The sequence below is a fragment of the Tamandua tetradactyla genome, chromosome 18 (genome assembly GCF_023851605.1).
Source record: "Tamandua tetradactyla isolate mTamTet1 chromosome 18, mTamTet1.pri, whole genome shotgun sequence".
Lineage (NCBI taxonomy): Eukaryota > Metazoa > Chordata > Mammalia > Pilosa > Myrmecophagidae > Tamandua > Tamandua tetradactyla.
Genome location: NC_135344.1, coordinates 62076358 through 62094598, shown reverse-complemented (window position 1 = coordinate 62094598; position 18241 = coordinate 62076358). Strand labels below are relative to the sequence as shown.

Genomic DNA, 18241 nt, shown 5'->3' with positions numbered 1-18241 from the left:
GAAAAGAGATGCAGGGAGACCTGGCAGGATTCAGCTAGGTGGTAAAAACTCCTCATAGGGTAAGATATGGGTGGGATAGGTATTTCGGTAAAAATTCCAGTAAAAAGCCAAAGTATACATAGTCTTCCAGCAGATGTGCGTAAGTTGAATAGAATAATGAGACAATAATTACAAACCAAAATGTTCAAATTATTGAAATGCAACTATGGTCAGAGAGAAATAACAGCAATTCATTTGATAGCAGTTAGAGGTGAGTTTTAAAATAAGCATAGAAGGTCTACCTTGGCTAAAAGGCTGGGTGACATACCTGTTCATATTAGTCTAGTGTAGTTGCATGGTTCTATAATTCTAGAGTTCTCCCTTACCGTAATTTGGGCCAGTGAGATGAGACATGAGGATGAGGATTCTCTCTAGGTAACCTTGCTTCTTAAGAAAATACTTGGATGATTTTCTCCTTCTCCCTCTTTATGTCTTTGTTCAGATGCCACCATCTCGCTGATGCCTCAGCTAACCAACTCATTTCAAATTGTAACACCAATGCACAAACTTCCCTGCTCTAATTGTACTCCATGGTTTTTATTATCTTCCAGCATATTATATAATGTATTTAACATAATGGGTATTTTCTATCTCCTCACACAAGAATTGACGTTCCACAAGGCACAAAATATTTAACCTTTTTTCTTTCTTTTTTTTTTTTGGCTATATCCCTGGCACCTACAAGAGTGCCTGACATATAGAAGACAGTCAACAAATATTTGTGGAAGAAAGGCCGTGTGAGAGGGACAGAAAGAGAGTAGGATATAAAGGTTGACAGCACATGTTACTCGCGTGAAACCACTTCTCTGAGCCAGTTTATTGATACTAATAGCATGAGAGGATCTTAATAGGGGAAAAAACTGTAAGACTGGGATAAAACACATAAGTAAAGGCCTTGTCCTACTTCCTAACCTAAAGTGCCAGAAAATGAATAAAGCATTAATGCTGCTTTGACTTAAAAATAATAATAATAATAATAAGCATAGAAGGGAATAATGAAGTATAATTGATTTCTAACTATTCATATGTAATAGATAGGAAAAGAACAAAATAAATATTTTATACTTACCTATAAGCCACATCTAATTTATCCTTAATCAGTCAAGGGCTCCTAAAAAATACACAAACTGACTTCTCCCTAACTGAAAGAGAATTTTCTTGTTCTGGGTTCAGAAGCCCTCGGATTTAGAATGCAGATGTCATTAAAAACATTTTGGGGGGAGTCTAGAAACAAATTTTACAAATTCACCCTGCTATTCATCCTCAGGCAGCCTGCCTCTCCCAGCCGCTCTGGGAGAAGATTAATTTACCAGTCTGCAGTAGAAGCCATACCTCAGGACCCTCTTCCTCTCTCAGGGCTGGGGTTGCCAGGAATCTAATACTGAACCAGGTAGCCCAGAATTTTGATTTTCCATCCAATAAAATGAAAACCGAAAGACACATAAATGTCGTTTTAAAAGACATTTTTTTCATTTTTAAGTAGCTTTATTCACACATCATACAACCCAGCCTGTGTATAGACATGCCTTCGCCATCACATTCTATCTGAAGACGTTTCCTTTTCTTCCACAAACAATCCATACCCCTTTCCCAGTCCCCCCACCTGTTGACATTTAGTTTTGGCATAATGCATTCGTTTTTAAAAGTCATTTTAATTTCACATTTACTTTATTTTAATGTCTGACTAACACTTAATCATCAGGAGCTGGGAATATTTCAATTTATAATCTTCCTCTCTTGAATATTTAATGATCTGTACTCCAGTATCTGACAAGATGCTGTTGAAATGAACCCTGTAATTCTTGGGCGGATATGACGATACTCTAGAGGACTAACTATACTCTTTAACTGATCTCTGCAGAGGGATCTTGTTTTGTGTTCATCCTGCCCATCCCTTATTCAGCACCTAGTGAACTGATCAAATCCTTCCCAGGAAATATGTTCTTATTTTTGAAAGATGAGTACATTACACAAGGAGTCAGAGAAGAGTAAAAGTATGTTCACATAAATAAAACCAGGGCTTTAATGAATAGTTATCTCACCTAGGCATCTATAGATTTATACAATGATCAAATGTCTAATTCGCCTGGGATTTTGCTATTTTTAGAAATAACCAATTACAAAGATAAGGGCCCTAGGAAATACCCTGGCCAACTCTGAGGCCAAGATGGTCCATATGCCATGATCCTGCTAATGTGCTAGATGGCCTTGGTAGGTGCTCATGCGGTCACGCCTCGTAAGATACTGAGCAGAGGTTGGTTAGTGGCTTTGAGCAGGTTAGCCAGGCACCCAAGAGTCTCAGTCCAGGCTCCCAAGAGGCAAAACTCATGCTTTACCCTGGTGGATCTGGGGCCCGAGGTAGCTCGCCTGGGCCAGGGACAGCAGGAGAGGCTGACCCATGCAGGCCTCTCACCTCACAGTGGTTTTCAACCCTGTCTGCACATTAGATTGAGCAAAGAGTGTAAAAAAATTATAGATACCTGAATTTCACTCCAAAACCAAAAGCACCAAAAATTTCTGGGAGATAGGGTTTAGGGATCAATATTTTTTTAAGCTTCCCAGAGGATTCTAATGTTCAGCCAAGGTTTAGAATCACCACTCTAAGAGAGAAAGAGAGTGAGAGCTGAGCCAAGAGGAGGAGGCAGCAGTGACGAGAATGACAAAAGCTATCTAGAGTGACTTGCGAAGAGGGCAGCCCAGCTCTGCAGGGCTCCTTGTTCCCTGGATTCCTCACAGTCCACTGGGATTGCAGACATCCTGTCCCTTATAGGATCACCTGGCACATATCGAGCATTTCATAAATGGTAGCTAGCTATGAATTACTACCATTATTCATTCAACTCCTCAGTTATTTACTTAAGCATTCTTGTTCATGTTGAAAAAATGTATAAAATAAGAGATTTGTAGGATCTATGCACCCACCACTCAGAACAGTGGATATTCTTGGACTGGACCCTATCAATGTCAGGAGAAAATCCTAAAGAATTAAATGAAGTCACACCTACATTAAGCTGAGAATGATGTTCCTGGGTTATACTGATGAGGGGAACGAGGGCAGGAGAGATTATTTTTGGAGCACTTAGGAAAAAGCAGGCATTGAGTATGGAAAAGGGAGTCTCTGAAGGTATGAGTCTGAAAACTGAATGATGCCCTGACTGGCCCAGTTCTACCTGCTTCTTTTGCACAGGGCATGAGGGAGGTCCTTATCCTTTCTGAACGTCTTCTTCAGAAAACTGGGCTCAAAATGGGAGCACACTCTAGGCCTGCCTAACCTATTAGCTTCCATGGAAAAGCTAAGGTGGAAAAGTTTAGTAGGTGACAAGAGCAGATTTCTCCAGATCTGAGATTTAAGCAAATCTTAGTTCCAAAGAATCTTAGTTCCAAAGAATCTAAGATTGAGGAAAGAACCCTCTCTCTAAAAGCACCTCTAATCTCTATCCCCAGAGTTTCAGCCTGATTTTACTTAAAACCAGTGTTGAAAGGTAAAGACACTGGACTGGAAATTCTGAGTTCCTGCTCTGTGACCACTTAATTGGCTTTATGAGCTCAGGCCAGTCACCCAACATCTCCAAAGCATCTTCATTTGTAAAATGAGGTTTTAGGATTTGAGAACCTTTAAATCAGAGCTGCACAAAGTGACAGTTCATAATTGGAGATAGTGCTGGCCTCAGAGTGTAGATGAGGATGCTTCTCTCATCAGGAGAGTACTGCCAGGAAAAAAAAAAGTCAGCTCTCCTCAACAGTGTGCTTGGAACCATGGTTGATTTCCATTGTTCTGCAAAGTCCTCATCTTGCCAGGGACTGGTATCAAATGGTTTGAGGACTGGAAGCTGGCCCACAGGCCACACTTGGGGAAACACTCTGTTAAAGTACCTTCTAGCTTTCTCTCCCCCTTTGTGGGCCTCCCTTACCTGCTGAAACAGCCCAAACTTAGAAAAAGACTGAAGGAGAATTTTATTTTTTCCTCTTTTTCTAATTTAACATCTTAATTGAGATATACAATTCACATAAGCATACAATTCAGTCATTTAAGGTGTACAATTCAATGGTTTTCGTTTATTCACAGAGTTGTACCACCATCACAACAATCTGAGTTTAGAGCATTTCAACCCCTCCAAAAGAAACCACCTACCTACCAGCAGTCAGTCCTCATTTCTCCTCAAACCCCATCAGACTTAGGCAATACTAATCTTTTTTCTATATAAATTTGCCTATTCTGAACTTTTCACACAAATGGAATCATACAATATGTGTCTGGCTTTTTTCACTCAACCTAATGTTTTCGAGGTTCATCCATGTTGGAGCATGCATCAGTACATCATTTCTTCTTATGGCTGAATAATTTTATGGAATAGTATTCTATAAAATGTGAATATACTCATTTATCCATTAATTACTTGGTGGATATTTGGGTTGTTTCCACTCTTTGGCTATTATGACTACTGCTACAATGAATATTTATGTCATTTTTGTGGGGACATGAGTTTTGTTTTGTTTTTTTTTTTTTTTTTAAAGGAAAGACAGAGAGAAGGAAGGAAGGATAGAAGGAAGGAAGGAAGGAAGAAAGGGAAACATCTTTAAACATTTTCTTGTTTTTTATTGTATTTTGTTTTTCCGTTTTTTGTTACATGGGCTGGGGCCGGGAATCGAACCGAGGTCCTCCGGCATAGCAGGCAAGCACTTTGCCCGCTGAGCCACCGCGGCCCGCCTGTTTTTTATTAATTAAAAAAAAATTAACTAACACAACATTTAGAAATCATTCCATTCTACATATGCAATCAGTAATTCTTAATATCATCACATAGATGTATGATCATCATTTCTTAGTACATTTGGGGACATGAGTTTTGATTTCTCTTGAGTACATACTAGGAGCAGAATTGCTGGGTCATATGGTAACACTACATTTAACTTTTTGACAAATTGCCAAACTCTTTTCCAAAATGGTAAGAAGGCTTTTATTGTTGGGCCTAAGTACACAGAAGTCTGTATGACCCTATAACTAGAAAGAAAAGGGCCCGTAGGTAGCTTTCAACAAACTCAATTTTGGCTGAGCTCTTTGTAAATTATCATTCCTAAACAAAGCTGGAAACACAGGAGTTCACAAAGGAATAGATAACATCAGGAAACTTGGATTCCTGGATTCCTATTCTTGAAAGCCAATCTGCAGAAGTCAAGGAAAGGAATCATTTAGTTCGAGGGTGCCAAGAACCTTGCAGGAATATCTGAAGTTCAGTTTACAGGGCTAAGGCAGCCCATCTCCTAAGGCAAACACTCCAGGAAGGCAAGTGCAGCCTTCTCACTTTCTAGTTAGTGTGTTAGAGATTTCTAATTTCAGTTAGAGAGTTTCTTTCTGTTTGATCTTTGCCAAACTCATCTTTTCTTCTTTTTTATGCCTACCCTAAGGTCTTCCTTTGTCTGAGTCTGAGTCACATTAAATACTTTCTGGAACAAGGTGAGGTATAAATAAACAGAGTTCCTCTGGTCTGAAACAGTAATTGTTCTTAGTTCTAAGGCAGAAAAGAGGAAGATTATCAAGGGATCTGAATATCAAAGTTAACTAATAATATTGATATTTCATTTTTTAATCAAATTTAAGAAAGAAAAAGATGTACAGGAGCAAAATATAATAATAATTGTATCCTTTTAGAACAGCTGCTCCAAAAGAGAAATTTATGGGATTAAATTAATTATAATTTAATATATACTTCTTGTACACTGACTTAATACAGTAGCAATTATGCCTTGGATTATAAAATGCTTTACTTTATAAGATATTTTCATATACATTATTTCATTATTCCATTTGGGCATCAAACACCCTTGTGAGGTGGCATGGTATATTACTATCACTTTTCAGATAAGAAAATGAGACACAAAAGGGTTATTTGACTTCTCCTCTGTCACTTAGCTGATTTGGGGTGATAAAAGAGCTTGAACTCAAATCTTTCAGAGTCCCAGGTTCCTTTCCGCTACAGACTCCCAAGCTGCTGGTCACACTGTAGCCAAACAGTTACTTCGAATTAGCCTTTACCATACAGGTATTGACTGGGGGTATAGGTTAATCAGAATTCAACCCACTGCCCTGAATAAGATCCCAGAGGGTCTAGCTCTTATCCTTTAGCTTAGAACTAGTGAATTTCTTAAAATTAAAAACAAAAACAAAAAACCTGGTTATCCAATTTTTATTATCCTCTTGCAAGAACTCAAAGCATTCTTGTAGAGTTTTAAAAAAATCTAAAAGTCTATGGCTAGGAACTACTGGGTTGCTGCATTCTTTTAAAATAAATTTCCAATTTACTTTAAATGTTAAGGATTGAAGGTTTTTTAAAGATTTCTCCTCCACTTATTCTCTACTACTTCCTATTTGACTGTTTTCTAATCTTCTTGGCATAGGCTTCTTCCCCTTTCACTCATTAAGTCTCCCTAAGCATAAACATCCATGCATACACTGACAATTCCAGATTTCTCTCTTTCTAGCCTGCTAACATCTCCTGAGGATGAGCCGAGTATATCCAACTGCTTACAAGAAATTTCCAGCTAGATGCTCTAAAAGCATCCCTAATATCAAAAACTTAATTCATAATCCTTATTATACCAAAATCTCCTAAATTCTCCAAAATTTCCTCTTTCAGCAAAATATCAGGACCTTCTACCAGTCAGCCAAGTGAAAAACGTTACCCTTGACTCCTCTCTTTTCACTTCCTACAACATACTCTTCTTTCTGCCCCATGAATACCTCACATTTTTGTCCTCTTGTCTTCATCCCTTTCACATCTGTTCTCACACAGCGGTTGGCCTACAGTACCTGCTCTCCCATCGTCTCCCAGCCCCAGGCTCACTCCCCTTTCATGTATTCTCATGCACTATTCCACGGTTATCTTTCTAAAACAGAACGTCACCAAGTTATTCCCCTGCTTCCAAATGTCAATGCTTCCACACTAGGTCCCTTAGAATTCTACATATGACTCTACAAAATCTGGCCCTACCATTCTAGAATCACCCCTGTCACCCCCTAATAATGAGAAGGAGTATACCATAATAGTTAAAAATCCAGGCGCTTAATCAGACTAACTGGCTCTACCATTTCTTGGCCTGGAACAAGCTTCTTAACACATTTGGGCCTTATCTACTTCATCTGAAAAATGAGGATAACAGTAATTATACTTACCTAACTCACTGGGTAATTTTTAATTGCTGACATTAGGTTACAAAAGACATAACTGATACATTCAAAGGACACAATAAATGTTAGCTATAACTATGAATAAGATTATCCAGTATAAGTAAATACTTCTATTCTGTGCTCTTTATGCCAAGACAACCATCCCTCTCATCTTGGGGTTCAATACTAAAGTCTTCAAGATCCAACTCAAGTGGTACCTCCCTGTGAAGCTCTCCCTCCTCCAGGTAGTTAGTTACTCCTTCCTTTGGGTTCTGCAGCCTTAATACATCTTCCTACCCTTACACTTAATATCGTATTGCATATATTTTTATGTACCTGGCCCTCTCCTTCAATGCTAGTTTGAGCTCCGAAGAGAAGTAGTATTGTGTCCTAAAAAAGTCTCCCTACTGCTTTGTGAAGTGCCTGATTGAATACGCATGCTGATACAGCTTTGCTGAACGGGTAGACCTCTGTTCTGCATTTTAGAGACTAACAGACTTGGCTTTGCAGTGCTGTTATTAGCTTGAGAGCCTAAGACCATGTCTTCCCCATCTTTGTGTCCTGGAAATACCTAGAAGAATGCACAATAAATAGTTCCTGTTAAAAAACTATTTGCTTGGAAATTTCTATTTTTGGTAGTGCATTGTCTAATTTAACTTTTATGGCCAGTTTATTTGAACACCATAATTACATGGAATCTTGACTAGGAAGTGAGATCTTGTTGATCACACTAACCTGTACAAATTTGTAAAAATCTGTACAAATGACTCTGGGATATATCCCAGAGTAATTTGGGCAGAGAATAAAAAGTATTTGCAAAGTCTCCTTGGGGCACTGGCAAGAAAGGAAGAAACATTAAACTTTCCCATCTGGAGAATTCCTGACATTCTTTCAAGCAGTGGGGCAATGAATTCAATAGGCTGAGTCCCTGATCTTGGGGCTCACCTTATGAAACTTATTCCTGCAAATGAGAAGCTAAGCCTACTGTTAATTATGCTTAAAAGTTACTCCCAGAGAACCTCTTTTGTTGCTCAGGCTCAGGCCTCTCTCTCTAGGCAAACTTAGCACGTGAACTCACTGCCCTCCCCGCTACATGGCACATAACTCCAGGGGTGTAGATCTCCCTGGCAACACTGGACATGACTTCTGGGGATGAACTGGAACCCAACATCATGGGATTGAGAAAGCCTTCTTGACCAACAAAAGGGGGAGAGAGACATAAGATAAAGTTTCGGTGGTTAAGAGATTTCAAACAGAGTTGAGGGGTTATCCTGAAGGTTATTCTTATGCTTTATAAGATATCTCTTTTTAGTTTATGGTGTACTGGAGTGGCTAGAGGGAAGTACCTGAAACTGTTGAACTGTGTTCCAGTAGCCTTGATTCTTGAAGATAATTCTATAACTATATAGCTTTTATATTGTGACTGTGCAATTGTGAAAGCCTTGTGGCTGGCACTCCCTTTATCCAGGATATGGAAAGATAAGTAAAAAAATAAGGGCAAAAATTTAAATAAATAATAGGGAGGGATGGGGTAAAAAAAAAAATTGGTTAGTTAAACTAGTGGTCAATGAGAGGGAGGGGTATGAAATGTATGGGTTTTTTTCTTTTTTCTTTTTATCTCTCTTTCTGGAGCAATGCAAATATTCTAAAAATGATCATGGTGATGAATACTCAACTTCGTCATGATATTGTGAGCCACTGATTGTATACTTTGGATGGACTGTATGGTATATGAAGATATCTCAATAAAAATATATATTGAAACAAAACAAAACAAAAAACTATTTGGCCCAGGGGCAGAGTAACAAAGTCAAATCCATCCCTTTAGAGTTCCCTCTACTTTAAGATTCCTAAAGGACTGTACGAAATAAGGAAGTGTGACCCTTTTCATCAAATTATTCTAAGAAACTTGAATAAGACCAAAACCACTTTAAAACTGTAGCTTTTGAAAACACAATAGGGCTCTACAAACATATTGACCTTAGTTCCTTCCAGGGCCTAAATCACTATAAAGCAAACTACGAAAGCTTTTCTTCCTCCAAGTTCTCCCAAAGTACCAACACTCGTGGCGTGACCATAAAATTTTTATTTTGGGTATGATTCAATTACTTACAGTCTTTATGTAATTTTTCTATCAGTGGCTGAAAACAAAACAAAACAAACACCATTCTTTCAATTCTGGTAGAAATGCCTTTGATTTGTTAAAGTGGCGAGGGACTGAGAGTTGAAAGCTACAAGAAAATTTCAGTGAGCAATACTTCTCATTCCAAATTACATGTTTAGACATCAGATAGTGATGATTTTCAAAGGAGAAGAACTTGCCTCTGAGCAAAAACTCAAAAGCTAGAGGAAAAATAAAGACCTCATTTAAAGAAAAAAACAGTTTTAAATAATATTTCCTCAGTGTAAAGTTTGGCAAAGAGGCATATAACATGGATTCAATTCATTTTGGAACAAAAGTAAAATTTCTTTTCATAAGTTAAAAAAAAATAGTAAAAGAAACTAATCACTATTGGTTAATTTGTGTCTGTACTGGTTAATTTCTAAGTAGCATGTGTTTTACAACACAAATGATGTAGATAAATATCTATTGGTGTTAAAATATATAAAGTGCAAATATTAAGTTACAAAATAGAATCTTATTTTTTATAAAAATATACAGATAGTACATGTATTTTGTTTTCATATGAAGTCTGGATGAATACAGAATAGGGATTTCCCTGGTTGTAGAATTATGGGAATAATTTTCTCTCTTTTTTCCCCCCGACTGTATTTTTCTACAATGAACTTATATTGTTTAAATAATAAGTTATTTTAAATTTAAAAAAAAAATGTGCTTTTCATTACAAAACTGGAAATGATTCTTTCAAAAATTAAGACTCTTGTCATTTATTTAAATTTACTTACCAGGAGGTTCTCCCCTGCCACTCCTCTGTTGTTAAAAACCACACATCTAAAAACCAGGAAAGTAATTTTTGTTATTTCTGCACAAGACTCTTGCTCACAATATCATATTAAAATAATCTTACCAGCACTGCTTTAGAGCACTAGAGATTTTTTAACAATCTGTTCTAAATACCATTTCAACAATTTCATCTTAATGCACTAAAATACAATTCCAGTCTCTCAAGTCAATGTGTGGGTTTACATTAGAAAACTGCATATTGAAGCGATGTTAATTTTCCCTACTAATAGAGCATAATTTTAAAACTTCTTCCTACGCATATGTGTAGGCATCCAAACAGTGTTATTAAAACAATCCCAAATCGAAGGAAAATTGAAATGTTTTTGCTTCAAGTAAAGAAAAAAATATATGCCCTCTACCTTTCCTGTGTAACATTAAGAAGTATCTATTTATAGATACTATCTAAGAAACAGGTCTTATTCCCTCAAGACTCAGCAAACATGGGGGCCAGTATTTTACATCAGCTGGAACATTACCACTGGTGCCACTGCAAAGGGTGACCTCCCTCTCTTCAGGAACCTGGCACCTGAGCAGGTAGGATGAGCCACCATTGCGCTGTGTGGTGTTCAGCTGACCTAGGGAAGGAAAGACTACTTGTGTTTCCTATACTCTTGGCTTCTCCTGGGTAAATGAGTCATTTAAAGGGTTAGATCAGTGATGGCACATGGTAAGTACCCCCTGAACGTTAACTCTTAGTAGCAATGTTGGCTCTAGTGATGCTATCTTTAAAGAGTCATTCTGTGTTATAAATATTTAACTCTCAGATAACTCATATAACTCTCATAACCTAGGTATGTATTTTTTGGCCATCTTCAGACAAAATCTTGACTTCTATTTGTACGAGTTACCCTTGATCTAGTGACTCTGTCTTCAAGTCAATTAAAATTCATTTTGTTTTGCCTATTTACTATCCAAATCAATCAGTCATTTAAAATTCAAATTCTCTTCTTTCTGGGCACTGCTGATCATTGCATGGGTTACAATAACTGACTGAAATACACAACTCTCTCTTCTCAGGGGGATCAGATTTCAAGGCACACCACTTCTATTCAATGTGGTATGCAGGATATTTTTTGCAAAGAAATTTTTTCTGCACCTGAAAGGTCATATAGCGAATTTAATTAGGTCCAGCTAAAAGAACAGACATATTTAAAAATCTCAGAAATCTGATTTGAGAAAAAGCTACAAATATCACGTTTTCTGACTAGCCTAAGAGAGAGTAAATACACGTTCAACACATGCAGAGAAATTAGAGTAGGGCCCATTAGTTCTTTTTTTTTTGTTTTGCTAAAAAGAATGGCAAGACCAATTAGATACAAATTTATAAATTAAAATTTTTAGCTACTTGTGCTTTCTTGTATAAGCTTCTAAGTCACAAAGGAATTGGTGCTAAAGTTAATTGTGACCTTGAACCTTGAAGCTCCTAACCGTTCAGAAAAGACCACTTTTAGAGGGCAAACATTACATAAAGATTAAAATGACATCTTGGGCAAGAAACCATTATGTGACTACTACTACTGAGAGAAGGAACACAATCAGTGAGAGGAAAGAAAAGGATGATCTGCAAACTAATGAAAAAGCAACACACACACCTGGGATTTTCTTCCAAACTGCTGACTAGGATGTTTGCACTTTGCTTCAGGCAACTTGGAAAAGTGGATCATGGCTCTGATATCTCTGGCAGAAGGAAGAATTAAACTGACCTTTGCACAATGTTCAATCAGAAGCAGCCATCACTGTATATGTCTAGCCTTTGAACGGGGGCAGAACGATAAGGAAGGCAGAGGGAACAAAGCAGCCAGAGAGGAGAGCAGAATGAGGGCTGCCACTCTGCCCCTTTCTCCCACTCGACTTGGTGAGAAGCAACCAGCTTCTTTCATTTAACACTTTTACTGCCCTAATGGCCAAAGCACAGCCATCGGGGAACATTTTACACATACAGCTGAAAGAGCTGGTTGTAAAATTAATGGCTACGTTTAAAGCATTCAATAAGCTTCTTGTAAACTTCTGTAACAGCTCCCTCTGAACAATTTTTTTATAATTTCCCAAACAATTTTGTGTAGATAAAGAAAAATGTTCTGCAAAATTAATTTTTCCCATATATTTATTTAACTGTCATTTTTCTTTTCAAAATGAGGAAACAAAGAGAAGAAATAGAAGAAATATCAAATAATGAATAAATCTGATATTAAGAAATTTCTGTGATAACAGAACAGGTTCGCCAGGGGAGGAGGCAGAGAACTACTGTAGCACAGGGTTTTTCAACTTCACGACTATAAACATTTTAAACCAAATAATTCTTTGTGGTGGGGGCTGTCCTGCACATTATAGGATGTTCAGCAGCGTCCTTGGCCTCGATGCACCATATGCCAATAGTACCACACTAGGTTTGCAATAAAAAGTGTCTCAGATAGTGCTTAATGTTCCTTGGGAGGCAAAACTGCTCTTTGGTTGAGAACTAGTTACAATGAGATGGATTGGGTAGTTCTGAAAGCTGCTCAAGCCCATGATCTCCCTGAATACATGCTGTGGCCTTTTATGCTAAATGAATAGTAGCCGACAGTGAGCTTAGGCACCTAAAAAAAGTAAAGAGAAGTCAATGGGAAAGGAGTACCTCTCTAAGCCCAGTTTCCTTGTCTGCAAGATAAAGGGATTATTCAGATAACCTTAAATATTTTCCAGTTCTAAGAACAGATCAGCAAAGGGAACAGTGAGAGAAACATTCAGGGATCAGCCAATCATCCAGTACGAAATTGATTTTAGATGATAACAATAACAACTAACACTTGTTAGTGTTACTATACGCCACATCACGTTCTAAGCATTTCACATGAATATTGACATTGGAATGGCTCATTCATTCATTCAAAAATGTATTACACAGAGCCTGGAGGAGAGAAATGACAACATAAGGTTTCTGACCTCAAGAGGAATACAACCTAGTTGAGTTGAATAGATATGCACTATATTTTCAGTTCAACGACCACAATAGAAGTGAGATCATAAGGTAGTATATGAGGAAATGTCCAATGAGTGGTATAGATAATAAAGCCATATGAGGTCAGGATGGGAAAATTGATTAGGTAAGGCTTCATGGAAAATGCAGATAGAGATTATGCAAAGACATGAGAAATGGTAACGATTTTGGCAGAAAAAAAGTGGACATTTTGAGTAGAAGGGAGCAATTTGAGCAAATATATAAGGTAAGAACATATAAAATATTCTAAAAGATGAGTAAATAGATCATTCTAAATACTTGAAATATGACTATATTGAGGATAATGAGAGAAAATAAGGATAGAAAAGGTTAGGACCAAATAGGCATAGGGTTCAAAATGCCAAGTTAAGAAAGGAAAACGATGGAAAGAAAGAAAGAAATGATTACAAGGATGCTCCATTTCCAGTAAGGTTGTAGTAAATATTATTGGACCAACGTTCTGCAGAATAACTACAAATTCCTCACAGAATATGAGAGCAGTGGAGAATAAACAAAAGCAGCCAGAAACTGATAGGACTTGAAACTCGGAAGAAGAAAGTGGCACTGGGTAAGTTTCCTCTTTTTTTTTTTTATTTTTTTTTTAGCAGCTTTTTTGGCCTGATGGGAGGCCCCAGTTAGTACTATTCATGCACGGATAAGACTCAGATGGAAACCCTTAGACTGACAGGCTTGAAGAACCAGAAAACAGGAGTTTGTGACAGATATAGCAGCTGGAAAACAAGGGGTGGAGGAAAATCTCAGAAGGGCAAGAGACATAGAGGGGAAGTCCTAAATTATGAATGAAAACTAGGCCCAAATCTCTGGCTGATCCCTCATGTACATATGTGAGGTGAACTCCAAGCAGCCCCATCAAGACTAAAACAATGAACAGAGATATCAGCTTCTCTCCATCACAGGGAGACGAATTTAGTTATCTGCCAGATGAAACAAACAAACAAACAAACCTCAAATTCGTGGGAGTAATATAATAGAACACAGAGTCTGTATAAGAGATCATCTAAATTACTGAGAATATAATACAAAATTACTTGATCATGAAGAGACAAGAAAACACATTCTATACGCAAGAAGTAAGACACTCAATGGAGACTGACCCTGAGATGATCTAGATGTTAGAATTAACAGATGAGGATTTAAAGCAGCCTTATAACTATGTTAAGGACATAAAGGAAAATAAGCTGGTAATGAATAAACAAATAGGAAATCTCAGCAGAGGAGGAAAACATTAAAAAAATGGAAATTCTAGAGCAGAAAAATTTAATAACTGAAATTAAAAACTCACTGTATTTGCAAATTACAGCTGACAGAAGAAAGAATCAGAGAACTAGAAGATAAATAATTAAAAATTTCCAATCTAAGGATCAGAGGGAAAAGAAAAATGGGAAAAAACAAGAACAGAACCTCAATGATTTGTGTATTAATATAAGATACGATACATATATATCTTCTGGTCCCAGAAGAAGTAAGAGAGAATGGGACAGAAAAATATTTGAAGAAATAATGGCCAACATTTTTCCAAATTTGGTAACATAAATTTACAGACTCAAGATGCTTTGTGAATCCCAAGCAGGATAAATACAAATACTACTACAATCAGGCACATAATAGTCAAAGTACTGAAACCAAAGGCAAAGAGAAAAGCTTAAAGTAGCCAGAGAGAAAAAAATGACATTACATAGGGAACAACAGAACCAATGACTGTTGATTTCTTACCAGAAATAATGCAGACCACTAAATAATGGATAAACATCTTTAAAGTGCTGAAGGGAAAAAAACCCTCTCAACCCAGAATTCTAAATTTAGCAAAGATATTCTTTAAGATGAAGGCAAAATAAAGATTTTCAGATACCTAAGAGAATTCATCATAAACAGACCTGTGCTACAAGAAATGCTGAAGGAAGATCTTCAGGCTAAAGGGGAATAATGTCAGATGGAAATTCAGATCTTTAGAAACAAATGAAGAGCATAAGAAATGGCAATAATAAATGATAGAACCACTTTTCTATCTTAATTTCCTCAAAATACATAACTGTTTAAAGCAATATGGCTGTTTATAATGCTTTGCTGTGGTTTTTATAATTTTATGTAGAAGACAAGTTCTGGCATAAAGGATTGGAATGTGATGGTAAATGTATCTATATAGTTGCAAGGTTCTTAGGCTTTCCATAAGGAAGTACGATATTAACTGTGAGTGTAAACAGACTGGCGAGACAGAGAGAGAAAGATATTCTTAGAACCATTAAAAATAATGCATAAAAAACAGCTAAATTAAAAATAGAATACTGAAAAATATTCAAATAACCCCAAAAAAGAGGGAAAAAGCAGAAGAGGAACAAAAAAAAAAAGAGAGAGAAAGAAAACAAATAATAAAATAGTAAATAGTAAACTACAGCTACCATATCAAATAACACACTAAATGTAAATGGACTAAAAACTCCAATTAAAAGGTGGAAATTGTTAGATTGGATAAAAAGTAAGACATACTATATGCTATCTACAAGCAGTAAACTTTAGATATAAAGACATATGTTTTGGGCAGGCCACGGTGGCTCAGCAAGTAAGAGTGCTTGCCTGCCATGCCCGAAGACCTGGGTTCGATTCCCGGTGCCTGCCCATGTAAAAAAAAAAAAAAGACATATGTTTAGAATGTAAGAAATTTTGATACCTGTATTTTTAGATTTTTTTTCCTTGTTTGCCTTAACTTTAAATTGGTTTATGAAACACTGTACAGACACAGACTTGACAATGGTTATTTAGATACTCTATTTAAATATGCCTATGGATAACCTAACTAAAATATCCATTTCTAGGGATTCTATGTGTATTGCTTGGTTTTTTTTAATATTTAAATTGAAAAAATATATAAAGACACAGAATCTCTGAAAGTTAATGTATGAAAATATATATCATGGAAACAGCACACATAAGAAGGTTGGAAGAGCTACAATAATAACAGATAAAGTAGAATTCACAAGCAGAGATAAAGAGGAACACTTCAGAGCAATAATAATAACATGTATATGATTAATATAGCTTCCAAAAACATGAAAAAAAATTGGCAGAATTAAATGGAGAAATAGTAAATCTACAATCATAGTTGATTTTAACACTCTTCTCTCAATGATAAAAAAAAAATCAGTAAAGATATAGGCAGTCAAATAATACTATCAACAATCTTGACTAACATACATTTATATAACACTATACCAAACAATGGCCGAATACACATTCTTTTCAAAAAATAATGCTGTTATTTTTATGATTAAGTTTAATTAGATTATATCTCCCTGGAGATGACTAGGTATATTCTATTTTCCTAGAATGTGAAAGTTCAGAAATCAAACACAATACTTAACAAGAGCATATTACTCAATGTATTACATACTCAATTCATAATAATCACATGGTAATGGAGGGTGATGAAGGTTAATTCATAATTCAGGAACATCATTATCTCTTGTTTCAACTCTTTCCCTCCAAAATCTACTTCCTGATTAGGAACATGACTCGTTTGCCTGTCAGTTCTTAAATTTCCCTGAAAAAAAAAACTGAGTCCTGATGATATTACAAAGCTATATTACCCCAGTAGACAACAATCATGGGATTTTGTGGGATAGTTCTTCCCAGGCTAAGAGCCTGGGACATCCAAGGGTGCACAAAAGTAGTATAGAGGGCTTTCAACAAACAATCAGCATTCAAAAAGTCTAACAGAAATCACACTTTTACTTGTAGCAAGGCAGCTGAACATTTTCAATTCTACAGTTGACTCTTAACCCTGCCACACACTAGCTGTCTAATTCTGGCCGAATTACTAAAACTCTATAGTTCTGTTCTCTGATTGGTAAAATGAGGATAATTATATATACCTTAGAGTTGGGTACATAGAAAACAAGAACCTATGCATAGTGCCTAATACCGGACCTATCACGTGGCAGGCACTCAACAAAGCTAAGTTTATTTACAGTAAACAAGAATGGTGATTCTGGCTATTTCTTGCTGATCATAAGCTCTTAGCGACCCTCTGAATTAAAAAATAAATAAATAAAACATGGCAGGAAGATACTAGTTAATTATTACAGTTTATTTTTTAGGTATAGTATGTCAAAACCAGTGGCCCAAAGGGGAAAATAAGAGTCAAAGTTATCCTTACTGTGAGAAAGCTCAGAACCTTATTATCCATCTTGAAACCATTGTTTTAGCATCAAGAACGCTCTTTCAGCCATCTCTTATAACCTTTTATTGCAATACCCACCCCCAAACTCACCCCCACCCCACCCCACCCTCACCCCCACTTCCCCAGCTGGGGAATATTTAGAGGTATTTGGGCTATGCCCATTCTAACTTTTCCATGTAGGAAAGGGTTGTCAATAATATGGGATAGGGGGATGGAACTCGTTGATGCTGGGGAGAGGCTGGCCCCTCTGGATTTCAGGACTCATCTGCCCTAGGAATCCATCTGGAAGTTGTAGGTATCTGGAAAGTAATCATAGTCCATGGAACCTTTGTAGAATGTTAGATAACACCCTAGGTATTCTCTAGGGTTGGCAGGAAGGGTTTCGGTTAAGATTTGGCAACCTCAATTGATTCTTTTGCACTCTTCTAATAATGCTCCTGTTTCTCTCATTTCTCTATATGAAATGTATCATCCACTTCTGTTTGTCTTAAGCCCCAATTATTTAGCTTCTTTCCTCATGCTTAATGAATCTTCTCAAATTCTGCTTTGTCCACCCTGGTTCTCCTTGCTGTTGCAGTTGTATCTAACACTGCTGACCTCCCCCTTCTGACCATAAAATGACTCTCTTGGTTTTTCTGATATTCCAGGATCCTGGCACTTCCAACACTCTGACCACTCAGTGGTAGAGGGTACCGAATATTCCCAGTATCCATCCTCCCCTTCTTCTTCAGTAACAGAATGCCCAATTTTGGTTAGGCATGTGGCTGCTCAGTAAAGACTTAATGCTCAAGCCTCCCTTGCAGCTAAGAGCAGGCCAATGTAATAAAAGCAAAAGTAGGGTGTACAATTGCTAGAAAGCATCCTTTAACGAAGATGATGCATGCTCTACTCTCCTTTTTC

General features: G+C 36.9%; 1 protein-coding gene across 7 annotated transcripts in view; it reads right to left on the bottom strand.

Moving 5' to 3' along the window:
- The window catches only part of ABHD3 (abhydrolase domain containing 3, phospholipase), a 118790-nt gene that overhangs the window by 22811 nt on the left and 77738 nt on the right, over window positions 1–18241 (bottom strand). For 6 of the 7 annotated variants that reach the window (XM_077135814.1, XM_077135815.1, XM_077135816.1 and 3 more), the window contains one exon: window positions 10112–10157. The exons of the other annotated variant lie outside the window; for it this stretch is intronic. In XM_077135814.1, the coding sequence (XP_076991929.1) occupies window positions 10112–10157 (46 nt within the window). The remainder of the gene's footprint in view (window positions 1–10111; window positions 10158–18241) is intronic. 7 annotated transcript variants of the gene reach the window in all.